Here is a 15,022-nt window from a genome sequence, read left to right as displayed (position 1 = left end):
CACTGTATAGGTCTGTGATATAACACCATTTGTTTTAGTGTGCTTTGTCTTGTCTTTGAACAGGTTGACGAAAACATGAAAGTGGCCCAGGAAAGAAATGCAGTCCAAGAGGGCATGTTTTACTTCCGGAAGGACATCTATAAAGGTGAGATGATACAAGTCCAGTGTTTTGAAACCTGGTCGGGGTGCGTTTTGTCAAAATGCCTAAACAGTTTAATGCTTCCTCTTCTCTTGTGTCATAGGCTGTAACCCTGTCCTCGATAGCTCCTCAGCGGCCCAGAACGGCTTGGACAGTGAGGGTGACAATGAGTACATACTGATGAGCATTGACACAATCATCAATGGAAAGGTGCTTATTAATAATATTTCTAATTTAATATATCTTTCTCCTGAGCCCTTTACTGCAAATCAGGTTTGAGGAGTTTGTAAGGTAACTTTAGTCAACTCTTGAGTTCAAATGTGGATAACCGGTACCACGGAAGTGGCTCACCTTTTAGCCAGATAAATTTCTATGGCAACAAATCCTTCAGAACTAACCTGCTTCGAACAGGCTAACTCAGGGATAACTCCATTTATCCGGAATGAAGTGTCTGAGCCACAAGTTGAAGACTAATTAAACACATTTCATAGGATGCCACATTTCCAACAAGTCAGTTCGTCACATTTCTGCCCTACTAGAGCTTCCCCAGTCAACTGTAAGTGCTGTTATTGTGAAGTGGAAACATCTAAGAGCAAAAATGGCTCATCCGCGAAGTGGTGTAAAGTTTGCCGCCATTGGACTCTGGAGCAGTGGAAACGCGTTCTCTGGAGTGATGAATCACACTTCACCATCTGGCATTCTGACGGAAGAATCTGGGTTTTGCGGAAGCCAGGAGAACACTACCTGCCTCAATGCATAGTGCCAACTGTAAAGTTTGGAGAAATAATGGTTTGGGGCTGTTTTTCATGGTTCAGCCTCGGCCCCTTAGTTCCAGTGATGGGAAAGCTTAATGCTACAGCATACAATGACATTCTAGACGATTCTGTGCTTCCAACTTTGTGGCAACAGTTTGAGGAAGACACTTTCATGTCTTTGCATGACAAAGCGAGGTCCATACAGAAATGGTTTGACCACAACCATATTTAACACCTTTGGGGTGAATTGGAACGCCTACTACGAGCAGGCCTAATCGCCAAACATCAGTGCCGACCTCACTAATGCGCTTGTTGCTGAATGGAAGCAAGTCCCCACAGCAATGTTCCAACATCCACATACTTTTGGTCATGTAGTGTATAGTTCATAAAGGCAGTTCCCATTTAAGTCAAGACTGGCAGCCATTGTTAGTGTACCCATGAGTTTAACAGTCAAATTGCCAGGGTGGTAAGAGGTTCCAAAACCCGTTAATGGTATCAATGCAACAAGCTGTTCCTCGGGAGTGATATTAGTTGGAAGATGGTGATCATGCATTGATAAGAACAGCAAAGCCGGCAATGACGATAAATAATAAAACAGACTGCACTTCTCAAAGCCTATTTCACACCATAGCATGTTGAATTTGCAAGATAACTGTTCTTTCATTTTGATTTCAGCACAAATGAAAATGGCACTGACTCACCCATGTTTGATGTTTCAGTAATGTCTCGATGAAGAATTCTGCGTTCGACTAGCAATGTTGTTCATACGTGCAGTTACAAGCCTACTAGATTTAGCTACACGCCAACGCGGGGTTGCCAGGTCTAGCTAAAATTTCTATCCCAATGACGACTCAAAACCCGCCCAAGCCTGAAAACTGGCCCAAGTTTTTTTTTTTTATTGCCACAAAAGTAGCAGTATCTGGTGTGACCACAAGCTGCATTAAGTACTGCAGTGCGTCTCCTCCTCATGGACTGCACCAGATTTGCCAGTTCTTGCTGTGAGATGCTACCCCACTGTTCCACCAAGGCACCTGCAAGTTCCCAGACATTTCTGGGGGGAATAGCCCTACCCCTCACCCTTCGATCCAACAGGTCCCAGATGTGCTCAATGGGATTGAGATCCATGCTCTTCGCTTGCCATGGCAGAACACTGACATTCCTGTCTTGCAGGAAATCACGCACAGAACGAGCAGTATGGCTGGTGGCATTGTCATGCTGGAGGGTCATGTCAGGATGACCCTACAGGAAGGGTACTACATGAAGGAGGAGGATGTCTTCCCTGTAACACACAGCGTTGAGATTGCCTGCAATGACAACAAGCTCAACCTGATGATGCTGTGACACATCGCCCTAGACCATGACGGACCCTCCACCTCCAAATCTATCCCGCTCCAGAGTACAGGCCTTCGTATAACGCTCATTCCTTCGACGATAAATGCGAATCCAACCATCACCCCTGGTGAAACAACACCTTGACTCGTTAGAGGAGAGCACTTTTTGCAAGTCCTGTCTGGTCCAGTAACGGTGGGTTTGTGCCCATAGGTGACGTTGTTGCCGGTGATGTCTGGTGAGGACCTGCCTTACAACAGGCCTACAAGCCCTCAGTCCAGCCTCTCTCAGCCTATTGCGGACAGTCTGAGCACTGATGGAGAGATTGTGTGTTCCTGGTGTAACTCGGGCAGTTTCCATCCTGTACCTGTCCCGCAGCTGTGATGTTTGGATATACCAATCCTATGCAGGTGTTGTTACACGTGGTCTGCCACTGTGAGGACAATCAGCTGTCCGTCCTGTCTCCCTGTAGCACTGTCTTAGGCGTCTCACAGTATTGACATTGCAATTTATTGCCCTGGCCACATCTGCAGTCCTCTTGCCTCCTTGCAGCATACCTAAGGCACGTTCACGCAGATGAGCAGGGACCCTGGGCATCTTTCTTTTGGTGTTTTTCAGAGTCAGTAGAAAGGCCTCTTTAGTGTCCTAAGTTTTCATAACTGTGACCTTAATTGCCTACCATCTGCAAGCTGTTAGTGTCTTAACGACTGTTCCACAGGTGCATGTTCATTAATTGTTTATGGTTCATTGAACAAGACTGGGAAACAGTATTTAAACCCTTTACAATGAAGATCTGTGAAGTTATTTGCATTTTTACAAATTATCTTTGAAAGGGATTTCTTTTTTTGCCGAGTTTATTTTTGGGGGGGTTGATATGCCAACATGGCTATGGTCATAGGACCGAGGTCCTTCACAAAAGTTAATGAGTTGCCTACTACTGATAGATAAATACTGCTGTCAAATGAGCCAGAAATGTACATAAAAAAATTATCCTCTAAAAAGGCCAACATTGGAATAATATTTTGCATAAATGTACAGAAATAATTAACCTACATGTAAAAGTGTAGCCTAGGTTATATGCATATTGGCTACAGCCTATCATGTCCACACCGATGCTGACATGGAGGCGCCAGAAAATGTAGCTTAACTTCAATGAAACTTTGAAATACATAAAGTCTAAAAGCCAGTCATGTTTGACATTAATGTCGGATAATTAACATAGTCATGATTCTGTTGACCTACTCTGAAAAATTCGTTCAGATCAAATGGCCATGAGCCAAGAGAAAGGCCAGTGTCTTGCACAACGCACACATTACCCATTTTGCAACTATTTAACCATAAACTATAACTGTTCAAAACCTGGAGGTTTTACGTCATTTTATAAGGCAAAAATCAGACCATAGGTTGAGGGAAATATTTTAAAAACACTATAAAATGTGCCATTGAAACCAGTATTTTCTATTATTCTATTGGTTTTCAAATCGACTTCCTTGTCCACCAGGGAAAGGCACATCCTACTCATATTAGACACTCATACCAGTTGTTGCATCTTTAGATCTCCGCTTTCTAAATGTATAACATTTTAATCTCTGTCACATGAAAACGCTTGCATGTGCCATGCGCGTTTTAGAACAGTGTGTTCCCGCTAATTGCATTTTGGAACCTTCTCCCGTAACCTACTGCCATATGCGCATTGCTGCACTTATAATGTGAAGAAATAATATTTTATAACCATTTTAAGATAAATGTTCTGATCTGTTGCATGAGCATTATTGCTTTTTAAATATTTGATGTACGGTAGTTGTCCCAGAATCTGTTTAAACCATCCCAGACTTGTTTTGTTTTTTGCGTCCCCGGGAGGACTGGACAACCTTAATTTAAAGCCCTGGCAACATACCAAGTGAGAAAGCGCATTCTTCGATTTTCTCTCTGAAACTGTTGGATGACTATTTCTTAGTTTCTCTCCCTTGCTGTGTTGCCTCTAGTAGGCTAGTGATTAGTAGGACTGGCGGTCAGGATACAACGAATGAGGCAAGCAAGAATTATAGTGGGAGAAGTATCCATCTCGTGCTAATTAAATCGTTTGTTGTTTTCAAATCACTTGTCATGACTGCCTCCCTCCCCACCACTCACTGCCTGATAGTCAGCCGTAGCAGGTCACAGTGAAATAAAATAATAATAATTAAAGAAAAATTCCATGGCAGCTGCGGTGCAATTTAGAAGTGGCCCAAAATCCTGCAACCTCCGACCAATACGTTTTCACCCTGTGACATTGTTTTCAAAGTAGCCCATTTTTTGCGGGCAAACCATGGACATGGCGACCCTGGGCGGACAACAATATCCACCTTCGTAGTATGGATGAAGCCTGACCTGGAATGTGAAGCTGGCTAGATTTCTAAAAGCCGGAGTAGATCTAGCTTGCTTCGTAGGATAACACTCTGTCTGCACTCTTGAGTTTCAACTATAACAGTTGTTGTTTCTTATCATTTAGGAAGGAGTTTTTCAAGGGCTGATACCAATCCTTAACTGCTACCTGGAAAACATGGAGGTGGACGTCGATACAAGATGCACCATCCTGAACTACCTGAAGCTCATCAAGAGACGCGCCTCAGGTACAGTATATTTAGCAAATAGACAATGATAATTTGACACTGGGTTGGGTAACATGTTTTTGTGGCCCATAGGATTTCGTAAAAGCACGCAGCATTCTAATAGTGGAAGGCACATTTTGCTCCCTGACACTGTCAAAAAGGTTTGGTAGCTCTTTGTGCATTAGTGTTGAATCTGAACTGAAGCCACATGAAAATGTATAGGATTATAAAAGCCAAACATTAACTTGTTTTGTTTTGGTGTATATGTTAGTGTAACATCTTAATTATCAAATCCCCCCCAAAATCATGATATTTCTCTTTCTCCTTGTTGCTGATGTAGGTGAACTGATGACCATAGCAAAGTGGATGAGGGAGTTTGTCGACAAGCACACTCAATACAAGCAAGACAGCGTAATAACTGACAAAATAAACTACGACTTACTCCGCAAGTGTGACAGTATCTCAAAAGGAGAGGAGCGATGCCCAGAACTTTTTGGAGACCCAGTCAATCGGGGCAAATAAACCAATTGTCACAGCTGTAATCAATGAATTAATGTGTTGTCCATCATCAATGATGTACGTGAAAAGAGAGCCTAAGTATCTGGCTGAACAAAGAAGTGGTCCAAACTACACTAAACAAAAATATAAACGCAACATGTAAAGTGTTGGTCCCAGGTTTCATGAGCTGAAATAAAAAATCCCAAAAATGTATTAATCTCAACTTTTGTGCACAAATTTGTTTACATCCATGTTAGTGGGCATTTCTCCTTTGTGCAGTCAAGTTGAGGGAGTGTCCACCAGAGCTGTTGCCAGAGAATTTAATGTTTAATTTCTCTACCGTAAGTCATGTCAATGTCGTTTAAGAGAATTTGGCAGTCAGTCCAACCGGCCTCAGCTGTAGACCACTTGTAACCACGCCAGCCCAGGACCTCTGCATCCAGCTTCTTTGTCTGAGACCAGCCCACCAGACAGCTGATGAAACTGTGGGTTTGCACAACTGATGAATTTCTGCAAAAAAAAATCGGAAACCGTCTCGGGGAAACTAATCTGCGTGCTCATTCGTCATCCTCACTAGGGTCTTGACCTGACTGCAGTTCGGTGTTGTAATCAATTTCAGTAGGCAAATGCTCACCTTCAATAGCCACTGGCACGCTGGAGAAGTGTGCTCTTCACGGATGAATCCCGTTTTCAACTGTACGGTGCAGACTGTGTACATGGCATTGTGTGTGTGTGTGTGTGTGAGCGGTTTTCTGATGTCCACGTTGTGAAGAGTGCCCCCCATGGTGGCGGTGGGGTTATGGTATGTGCACGCATAAGCTACGGACAACAAACACACACAATTACATTTTATCGTTGGCAATTTGAATGCACAGAGATACCGTGACGAGATCCCGAGGACCATTATCGTTCCATTCATCCGCCACCACCTCAGAGGAGTGGGACAACATGCCATAATCATAGCCTGATCAACTATATGCGAAGGAGATGTTGCACTGAATGATGCATATGGTCACACCAGATAGTGACTGATGTTCAGATCCACACCCCTACTTTTATTTACATTATTTATCTGTGACCAAAATATGCATATCTATATTCCCAGTTGTGAAATCCATGTATTAGGGCCTAATGAATTTATTTAAATTGACTGATTCCTTGTGAACTGTAACTCAGTGAAATTGTTGCATGTTGCATTTATATTTTTTTCAGTGTAATTGAGTTTTAATGGAGAACATAGAATTGCATGTGTGCATTGCGAAGGTGAAGCCGGTGTATTGAAGTTGTATATACTGTTACAGATAAACCATAACAAAATGCAATCTGATGTGTAATTGGATATGTAAATATTTTTCTTCTGTTCATGGTAAATGTAATGAACACAAGTTCACTTTAATATTTAAGTGTAAACTATACTTCCATCTGCTCTACAAACATTAACAAGGGTTCTTATGTTTCCAAATGTGGTATATCTGCATTTGTCTGAAATAATTTTTGTTTTTGTGAGAAATGTAAAATGAAAGTGTGATTTGCTGTGCTGACATGACAGTAGAACATTAAGAAAGTAGTATGACATTGAAGTGAATGTTAGCATTTGGTTGGAATGTCTCATTGAATAAATCTGTGTACAGCACTAAGTACAGTATTTATCTTGGTTACTTGGTTCTGTTTCCTCGATAATATGCTCATTGTGGAATGAGACCTTTAATTCACTAGAGGGTGCTAGTGGCATACCAAGTATACATTACTGTTGAATGGCATAACGCTCCAAAGGAACTAATCTTATCAATGTAAACATCTTTTATACGTTACATATTAAAGATGGATCAAATCTGCCCATAAACATAAATAAAAAAAATCAGATGTGAAGAATTATGTTCCACGCCCTACAAATATAGGCCTACGCTTGAATAGTATAAAAGTGGCAACATTTAGTCTAGTTAAGCAAGTCTCCACCCTATCACACAGGGGCGGATTGGCAATCTGGCAAATGCCAGATTAGCTGGTCCAATATATCAAATTTTATCTCACAAACATGGTTAGCAGATGTTAATGCGAGTGTAGCGAAAGCGTATTTCAGGATGGTGCATCTTGTATCGACGTCCACCTCCATGTTTTCCGACCATGCAGTAATATCTAACAAGTAATCGGGTAACAATTTCACAACAACTACTTTATACAAGACGTTTTTGTCTTTTGAGCTTCTAGTCATGAAATCTATGCAGCCTACTCAATCACTTTTTATAGCTACTGTTTACAGGCCTCCTGGGCCATATACAGCGTTCCTCATTGAGTTCCCTGAATTCCTATCGGACCTTGTAGTCATAGCAGATAATATTCACATTTTTGCTGACTTTAATATTCACATGGAAAAGTCCACAGACCCACTCCAAAAGGCTTTCGGAGCCATCATCGGCTCTGGGTTTTGTCCAACATGTCTCTGGACCTAGTTTTGTCCCATGGAATAAATGTTGTGGATCTTAATGTTTTTCCTCATAATCCTGGACTATCGGACCACCATTTTATAATGCTTGCAATTGCAACAAATAATCTGCTCAGACCCCAACCAAGGAGCATCAAAAGTCGTGCTATAAATTCACAGATTCCTTGATGCCCTTCAAGACTCCCTCTGCCTACCCAAGGACGTCAGAGGAGAAAAATCAGTTAACCACCTGAGGAACTCAATTTAACCTTGCGCAATACCCTAGATGCAGTTGCACCCCTGAAAACTAAAAACATTTCTCATAAGAAACTAGCTCCCTGGTATACAGAAAATGCCCGCGCTCTGAGTCGAGCTTCCAGAAAATTGGAACGGAAATGGCGCCACACAAAACTGGAAGCCTTCCGACTAGCTTGGAAAGACAGTACCGAGCAGTACAGAAGAGCCCTTACTGCTGCTCGATCATCCTATTTTTGCAACTTAATTGAGGAAAATAAGAACAATCCGAAATTTCTTTTTGATACTGCCGCAAAGCTAACTACAAAGCAGCATTCCCAAAGTGAGGATGGCTTTCACTTCAGCAGTAATAAATTCATGAACGTCTTTGAGGAAAAGATCATGATTATTAGAAAGCAAATTACGGACTGCTCTTTAAATCTGCGTATTCCTTCAAAGCTCAGTTGTCCTGAGTCTGCACAACTCTGCCAGGGCCTAGGATCAAGAGAGACACTCAAGTGGTTTAGTACTATATCTTTTGACACAATGAAAATAATCATGGCCTCTAAACCTTCAAGCTGCATACTGGACCCTATTCCAACTAAACTACTGAAAGAGCTGCTTCCTGTGCTTGGCCCTCCTATGTTGAACATAATAAACAGCTCTTTATCCACCGGATGTGTACCAAACTCACTAAAAGTGGCAGTAATAAAGCCTCTCTTGAAAAAGCCAAACCTTGACCCAGAAAATATATAAAACTATCTGTCTATATCGAATCTTTCATTTCTTTTAAAAATGTTAGAAAAGGCTGTTGCGCAGCAACTCACTGCCTTCCTGAAGACAATGTATACGAAATTCTTCAGTCTGGTTTTAGACTCCATCATAGCACTGAGACTGCACTTGTGAAGGTGGTAAATGACCTTTTAATGGCATCAGACCGAGGCTCTGCATCTGTCCTCCTGCTCCTAGACCTTAGTGCTGCTTTTGATACCACGATCACCACATTCTTTTGGAGAGATTGGAAACCCAAATTGGTCTACACGGACAAGTTCTGGCCTGGTTTAGATCTTATCTGTCGGAAATATATGTTTGTCTCTGTGAATGGTTTGTCCGCTGACAAATCAACTGTAAATTTTGGTGTTCCTCAAGGTTCCGTTTTAGGACCACTATTGTTTTCACTATATATTTTACCTCTTGGGATGTCATTTGAAAACATAATATTAATTTTCACTGCTATGCAGATGATAAACAGCTGTACATTTCAATGAAACATGGTGAAGCCCCAAAATTGCCCTCGCTAGAAGCCTGTGTTTCAGACATGAGGAAGTGGATGGCTGCAAACTTTATACTTTTAAACTCAGACAAAACAGAGATGCTTGTTCTAGGTCCCAAGAAACAAAGAGCTCTTCTGTTGAATCTTAATGGTTGTACAGTCGTCTCAAATTAAACTGTGAAGGACCTCGGCGTTACTCTGGACCCTGATCTCTCTTTTGACGAACATATCAAGACTGTTTCAAGGACAGCTTTTTTCCATCTATGTAACTGTTGAAGGAATTCTAAAATCCTCTGTTTTAATTCCCAATCAAAATTAAACACTCTGTCAATGCATTAAGGGGTTGTAAGACCCTTATTTTATAAGAATGGACAGAGCCACGGTCTTAAAAGTCAGGTAACAGACTTTAATTCAAGAGAGTACTAAGTTCATACACATTTTACCACAGGTTATAAACTGAAAATGACGTCAGCGTTTTCTAAATGTTCCGTCTCTTCTTGACACTGGTAGAAAGGCCTTATAGTTCTCAAGACTTCCCTCCTCGCCTAGAGCCAAGGTCAGTCAGTGTAGATAAGCATTCTAGACAGTCTGGAGATAGTTCATTCATTTGTACCAAGGCATTGTTCTAAACTCCTGAACACATTACATACAATTGAAAATGGGAGCAAGAGAGAAAATTCATACATGTACAGTAACATAATAGTCCTTTAATTCATCCTGATTGAAATGTATACATAATTAGTCATTATAAATTAAAAAAAAATTCCCTTAACAGTAACATTGCAAAAATCAGAACTTTTCTGTCCAAAAATGATGCCCGAAAAATGAATCCATGCTTTTGTTACTTCTAGACTACTGCAATGCTCTACTTTCCGGCTACCCGAATAAAGTACTAAATAAACTAAGGTTAGTGCTAAATACGGCTGCTAGAATCTTGACAAGAACCAAAAAATGTGATCATATTACTCCAGTGCCAGCCTCCGTACACTGGCTTCCTGTCAAGGCAAGGGATGATTTCAAGGTTTTACTGCTAACCTACAAAGCATTACATGGGCTTGCACCTACCTCCCTCTCTGATTTGGTCCTGCCATACATACCTACACGTACGCTATGGTCACAAGACGCAGGCCTCCTAATTGTCCCTAGAATTTCTAAGCAAACAGCTGGAGGCAGGGCTTTCTCCTATAGAGCTCCATTTTTATGGAATGGTCTGCCTACCCATGTGAGAGACGCAAACTCGGTCTCAACCTTTAAGTCTTTATTGAAAACTCATCTCTTCAGTGGGTCATATGATTGAGTGTAGTCTGGCCCAGGAGTTGCTGTCTGCCTGGCCGGTTCCCCTCTTTCCACTGGGATTCTCTGCCTCTAACCCTATTACAGGGGCTGAGTCACTGGCTTACTGGTGCTCTTTCATACCGTCCCTAGGAGGGGTGTGTCACTTGAGTGGGTTGAGTCACTGATGTGATCTTCCTGTCTGGGTTGGCGCCCCCCCTTGGGTTATGCAGTGGCGGAGAACTTTGTGGGCTATATTCGGCCTTGTCTCAGGATGGTAAGTTGGTGGTTCAAGATATCACTCTTGTGGTGTGGGGGCTGTGCTTTGGCAAAGTGGGTGGTGTTATATCCTTCCTGTTTGGCCCTGTCCGGGGGTATCATTGGATGGGGCCACAGTGTCTCCTGACCCCTACTGTCTCAGCCTCCAGTATTTATGTTGCAGTAGTTTATGTGTCGGGGGGCTTGGGTCAGTTTGTTATATCTGGAGTACTTCTCCTGTCTTATCCGGTGTCCTGTGTGAATTTAAGTATGTTTTCTCTAATTCTCTCTTACTCTAATTCTTTCTCTCTCTCGGAGCACCTGAGCCCGAGAACCATGCCTCAGGACTACCTGGTATGATGACTCCTTGCTGTCCCAAGTCCACCTAACCGTGCTGCTGCTCCAGTTTCAACTGTTCTGCCTGCGGCTATGGAATCCTGACCTGTTCACCGGACGTGCTACCTGTCCCAGACCTATTATTTGACCATGCTGGTCGTTTATGAACATTTGAACATCTTGGCCATGTTCTGTTATAATCTCCACCCGGCACAGCCAGAAGAGGACTGGCCACCCCTCATAGCCTGGTTCATCTCTAGGTTTCTTCCTAGGTTTTGGCCTTTCTAGGGAGCTTTTCCTAGCCAACGTGCTTCAACACCTCCCTTGCTTGCTGTTTGGGGTTTTAGGCTGGGTTTCTGTGCAGCACTTTGAGATATCAGCTGATGTACGAAGGGCTATATAAATACATTTGGTTTGATTTGATTTTGATTTGATGATACACAAGTGTATAAAAATATATGGATGAGCGATGGCTGGACGGCATAGGAAAGATGCAGTAGATGGTATTGAGTACACTATATACAGAAGAGATGAGTAATGTAGGGTATGTAAACATATAAAGTGGCTAGTGATACATTTGTTACATCCAATTTTTAATTACTAAAGTGGCTAGAGATGAGTCAGTATGTTGACAGCAGCCACTCAATGTTAGTGATGGCTGTTCAACAGTCTGATGGCCTTGAGAATAAAAAACAACTTCTATCTCTCGGTCTTAGCTTTGATGCACCTGTACTGACCACGCCTTCTGGATGATAGCGGAGTGAACAGGCTGTGGCTAGGGTGGTTGTTGTACTTGATCTTTTTGGCCTACCTGTGACACCGGGTGGTGTAGGTGTCCTGGAGGGCAGATAGTTTGCCTATAAATGCAGGTGGAGCACATTCTACATTGTCACCTCATTCAAAAGTCAATTTTGGGCAGCTGAAACCAGGATTTGGTCAAATAGTAAAGTGCATTTTCCTTATTCCTGTATTGAAACTGCACTGCCCCTGTCCCTGTTTTGCTGGGGCCTGTGGCTGTGAAGCAAAAGCCACTCCTCTACCCCATGCGCGCGAGAGAAACATTTGTTCTGATCGTATAACATTTCAAAATACAATTGTAGGAAAAACACCGCTTTGGAAGCTTTGTCCCCGTTGAAGAGGGTCTCAGCTTTCTGTAGATATAATCTTTATTTCTTAACTCTCAAAATTCAGCTCAATAGCAACTATTTTACAACCAAGATATTTGATATGGCGCAGCACATATCCATTGCGAGAGCATAGGCTTATAGGTCTAAGTATTTTAGAGTTCTAGTGTATTGAGTCTCCAATTCCTCAGGTGTTGAACCCCAAATTAATTCTTGTCCCAGTCTGCCCCTGCTATCATAGTGCTGATGTTCAACGATTTGGCCCAGGCCATATTTTTCATAACCAGAATGTTTTTAAAGATGCTGACATTTTTTGTAAGGCAAGCAGTTCAAACGTAATGTTTTTTTTCAGGCTTTGAAGTTTCCAGAGAGCAGGTCAAGTAGGCTATGGTATGTTACTGCAGTTGAACTTTGTGCATTTGATGTGTAGATATGGGCGGGTCGTAGCCTAGTTTTTAAGAGCGTTGAGTCAATAACCGAGTGGTTGCTCTTTTGAACCCTGAGCCGAGTAGGTGAAAAATCTGTCTGAGCTCTTGAGCAAGGCACTTAACCCTAATTGCTTCTGTAAGTCACTCTGGATAAGAGTTGCTGCTTAATGACAAAATATACATATATATAAGCCATATACAAAACATACAGAAGCAATTAGGGTTTATTGCCTTGCTCAAGGGCACAGACAGATTGTTCACCTCCTCGGTTCAAAAGAGTTTCTGCTAAATGACCAAATAAATATAAGCCATATACAAAACATAGTTTTAAAATAAAAAATGTATTTCATCATGTTTAGTTACCTACACACTAGAGTTTGACCTTATTCCCCACTAGAAGGATCCAGCTGCAGATTATGCGTGCTGAGGCAACCGGGGCTGCAGTCCAAACTCAAAGTAGACAGCACTAGGCCCTAAACCCTCGGCACTTAATTGAGGTTTTACATCATCACATCCGAGTGTACCTTAAATGTCCCTTGCCCAAGCGAGGGAGAGTGATGGTCGGAGAGTCACCGTCCTTAGTGGAAATCTTGAAGTTGAGATTAAAAACAACCAACCTAAATCTTTTAATGTACCTACATTAGCAAGCTAACGTAGCTAGCTCTCCTGTCAGGTAGCTAGCTACCATTACTCATAGCTGGCTAGCTAGTTTTGTAGTTTGGTTTTCCCAAACTGTTTAGGAAGCTAGCTACATTCTACAGGCTCCTCACTATGAGACTAATGATAAAATCAATGTAATCTATACAGGGGAGGGGGGGGGGGTGACAACTTTGGTTTTAGTAGTGGGGGGACCTAAACTGGCGGGGATCTGGTGTTCCTCCCTCAGAATTCTTTGGGCATCTAAAGCTCATTTCCTGCATTTCTACAAAATGTATTTGACCCTTTTGGGATCATTTGTATTGTAAATATAATATGTTTCTAAAAACTTCTACATGAATGTGGATGCTACCATGATTATGGATAATCCTGAATGAATCATGAATAATGACTAGTGTGAACGTTATAAATGCACAAATATCATACCCTACTAAAAATGCTAACCGCCTCTGTTATTGTAATGGTGGGAGGTTATGTCTTGGGGGTATGATATTTGTGCGTCTAACTTTCTCACTCCTCTTTATTCAAGATTCATTCAGGATTATCCGTAATCATGGTAGCATCCACATTAATGTAGACGTGTTTAGAAACATTCTTATTTGCAAAAAAAAGTGATTTCAAAATGACATTATTTACCATAAATTTATATTGGGCACAAAGTTATTTGAAACACAACCAAAACAAACAGTAAATGCATCCAACAAATGTGTTGAGTCAGAAGCTTGATGCAGTCATTGCGTGCTATGAATGTGGGACCAAGTTCTTTAATACACATACAAGTGAGTTTGTCCCAATCCTTTTGCTCCCCTAAAATGGGGGGGGACTATATACAAAAAGTGCTGTAATTTATAAACGGTTCACCTGAAATGGATGATAATACCCTCAAATGAAAGCTGACAGTCTGCACTTGAAATGCATTGTCATTGTTTGATTTCAAATCCAAACGTTTGGAGTATAGAGCCAAAAGAACAAGTCTTTCACTGTCCCAATAATTAGAGGTCACTGTAATTCATATTATAGGCCTAATCAATCAAATGTATTTATAAAGCCCTTTTTATATCAGCAGATGTCACAAAGTACTATACAGAATCCCAGCCTAAAACCACAAACAGCAAGCAATGCAGATGTAGAAGCACGTGGCTAGGAAAAACTCCCGAGAAAGGCAGGAACCTAGGAAGAAACCTAGAAAGGAACCATGCTCTGTGGGGTGTACAGTCCTCTTCTGGCTGTGCCGGGTGGAGATTATAAATGTACATGGCCATTTAAGGCCAGATTATTCAATATGTTCAAACGTTCATAGATGACCAGCAGGGTCAAATAATAATCACAGTGGTTCTAGAGGGTGCAACAGGTCAGTAACTCAGTAAATGTAATTTGGCTTTTCATAGCGAAGCATTTAGAGTTTGAGACAGCAGGTGCAGGGGGAGAGAGAGTCAAAACCAGCACGTCTGGTGAACAGGTCAGGGTTCCCTAGCCGCAGGCAGAACAGTTGAAACTGGAGCAGCAGCACGACCAGGTGGACTGGGACAGCCAGGAGACATCAAGCCAGGTAGTTCTGAGGCATGATGCTAGGACTCAGGTCCTCGGGGAGGAGAAGGAGAGAAAGAGAACTAGAGGGAGCATACTTAAATTCCCACAGGACACCAGATAAGCCTGACCCTAGCCCCCCGGCACAGACTATTGCAGCATAGATACTGCAGGGTGGG

The 15,022-nt window shown here is 42.0% G+C and overlaps 1 protein-coding gene across 5 annotated transcripts in view; it reads left to right on the top strand.

The window, feature by feature from the left end:
• LOC135512142 (glutamate--cysteine ligase catalytic subunit-like) overlaps positions 1 to 6,957 on the top strand; it is a 37,173-nt gene extending 30,216 nt beyond the window's left edge. For all 5 annotated transcript variants that reach the window (XM_064933843.1, XM_064933845.1, XM_064933847.1 and 2 more), the window contains 4 exons: positions 64 to 145; positions 243 to 349; positions 4,715 to 4,835; positions 5,155 to 6,957. In XM_064933843.1, the coding sequence (XP_064789915.1) occupies positions 64 to 145; positions 243 to 349; positions 4,715 to 4,835; positions 5,155 to 5,336 (492 nt within the window). In that variant the 3' untranslated portion in view covers positions 5,337 to 6,957. The remainder of the gene's footprint in view (positions 1 to 63; positions 146 to 242; positions 350 to 4,714; positions 4,836 to 5,154) is intronic.
• Positions 6,958 to 15,022: the final 8,065 nt, after the last annotated feature.

This window comes from Oncorhynchus masou, chromosome 24 (assembly GCF_036934945.1).
Source record: "Oncorhynchus masou masou isolate Uvic2021 chromosome 24, UVic_Omas_1.1, whole genome shotgun sequence".
Taxonomy (NCBI): Eukaryota; Metazoa; Chordata; class Actinopteri; order Salmoniformes; family Salmonidae; genus Oncorhynchus; species Oncorhynchus masou.
The sequence above is the reverse complement of the archived record's forward strand: the minus strand, read 5'-3'. Positions and strand labels throughout refer to the sequence as shown.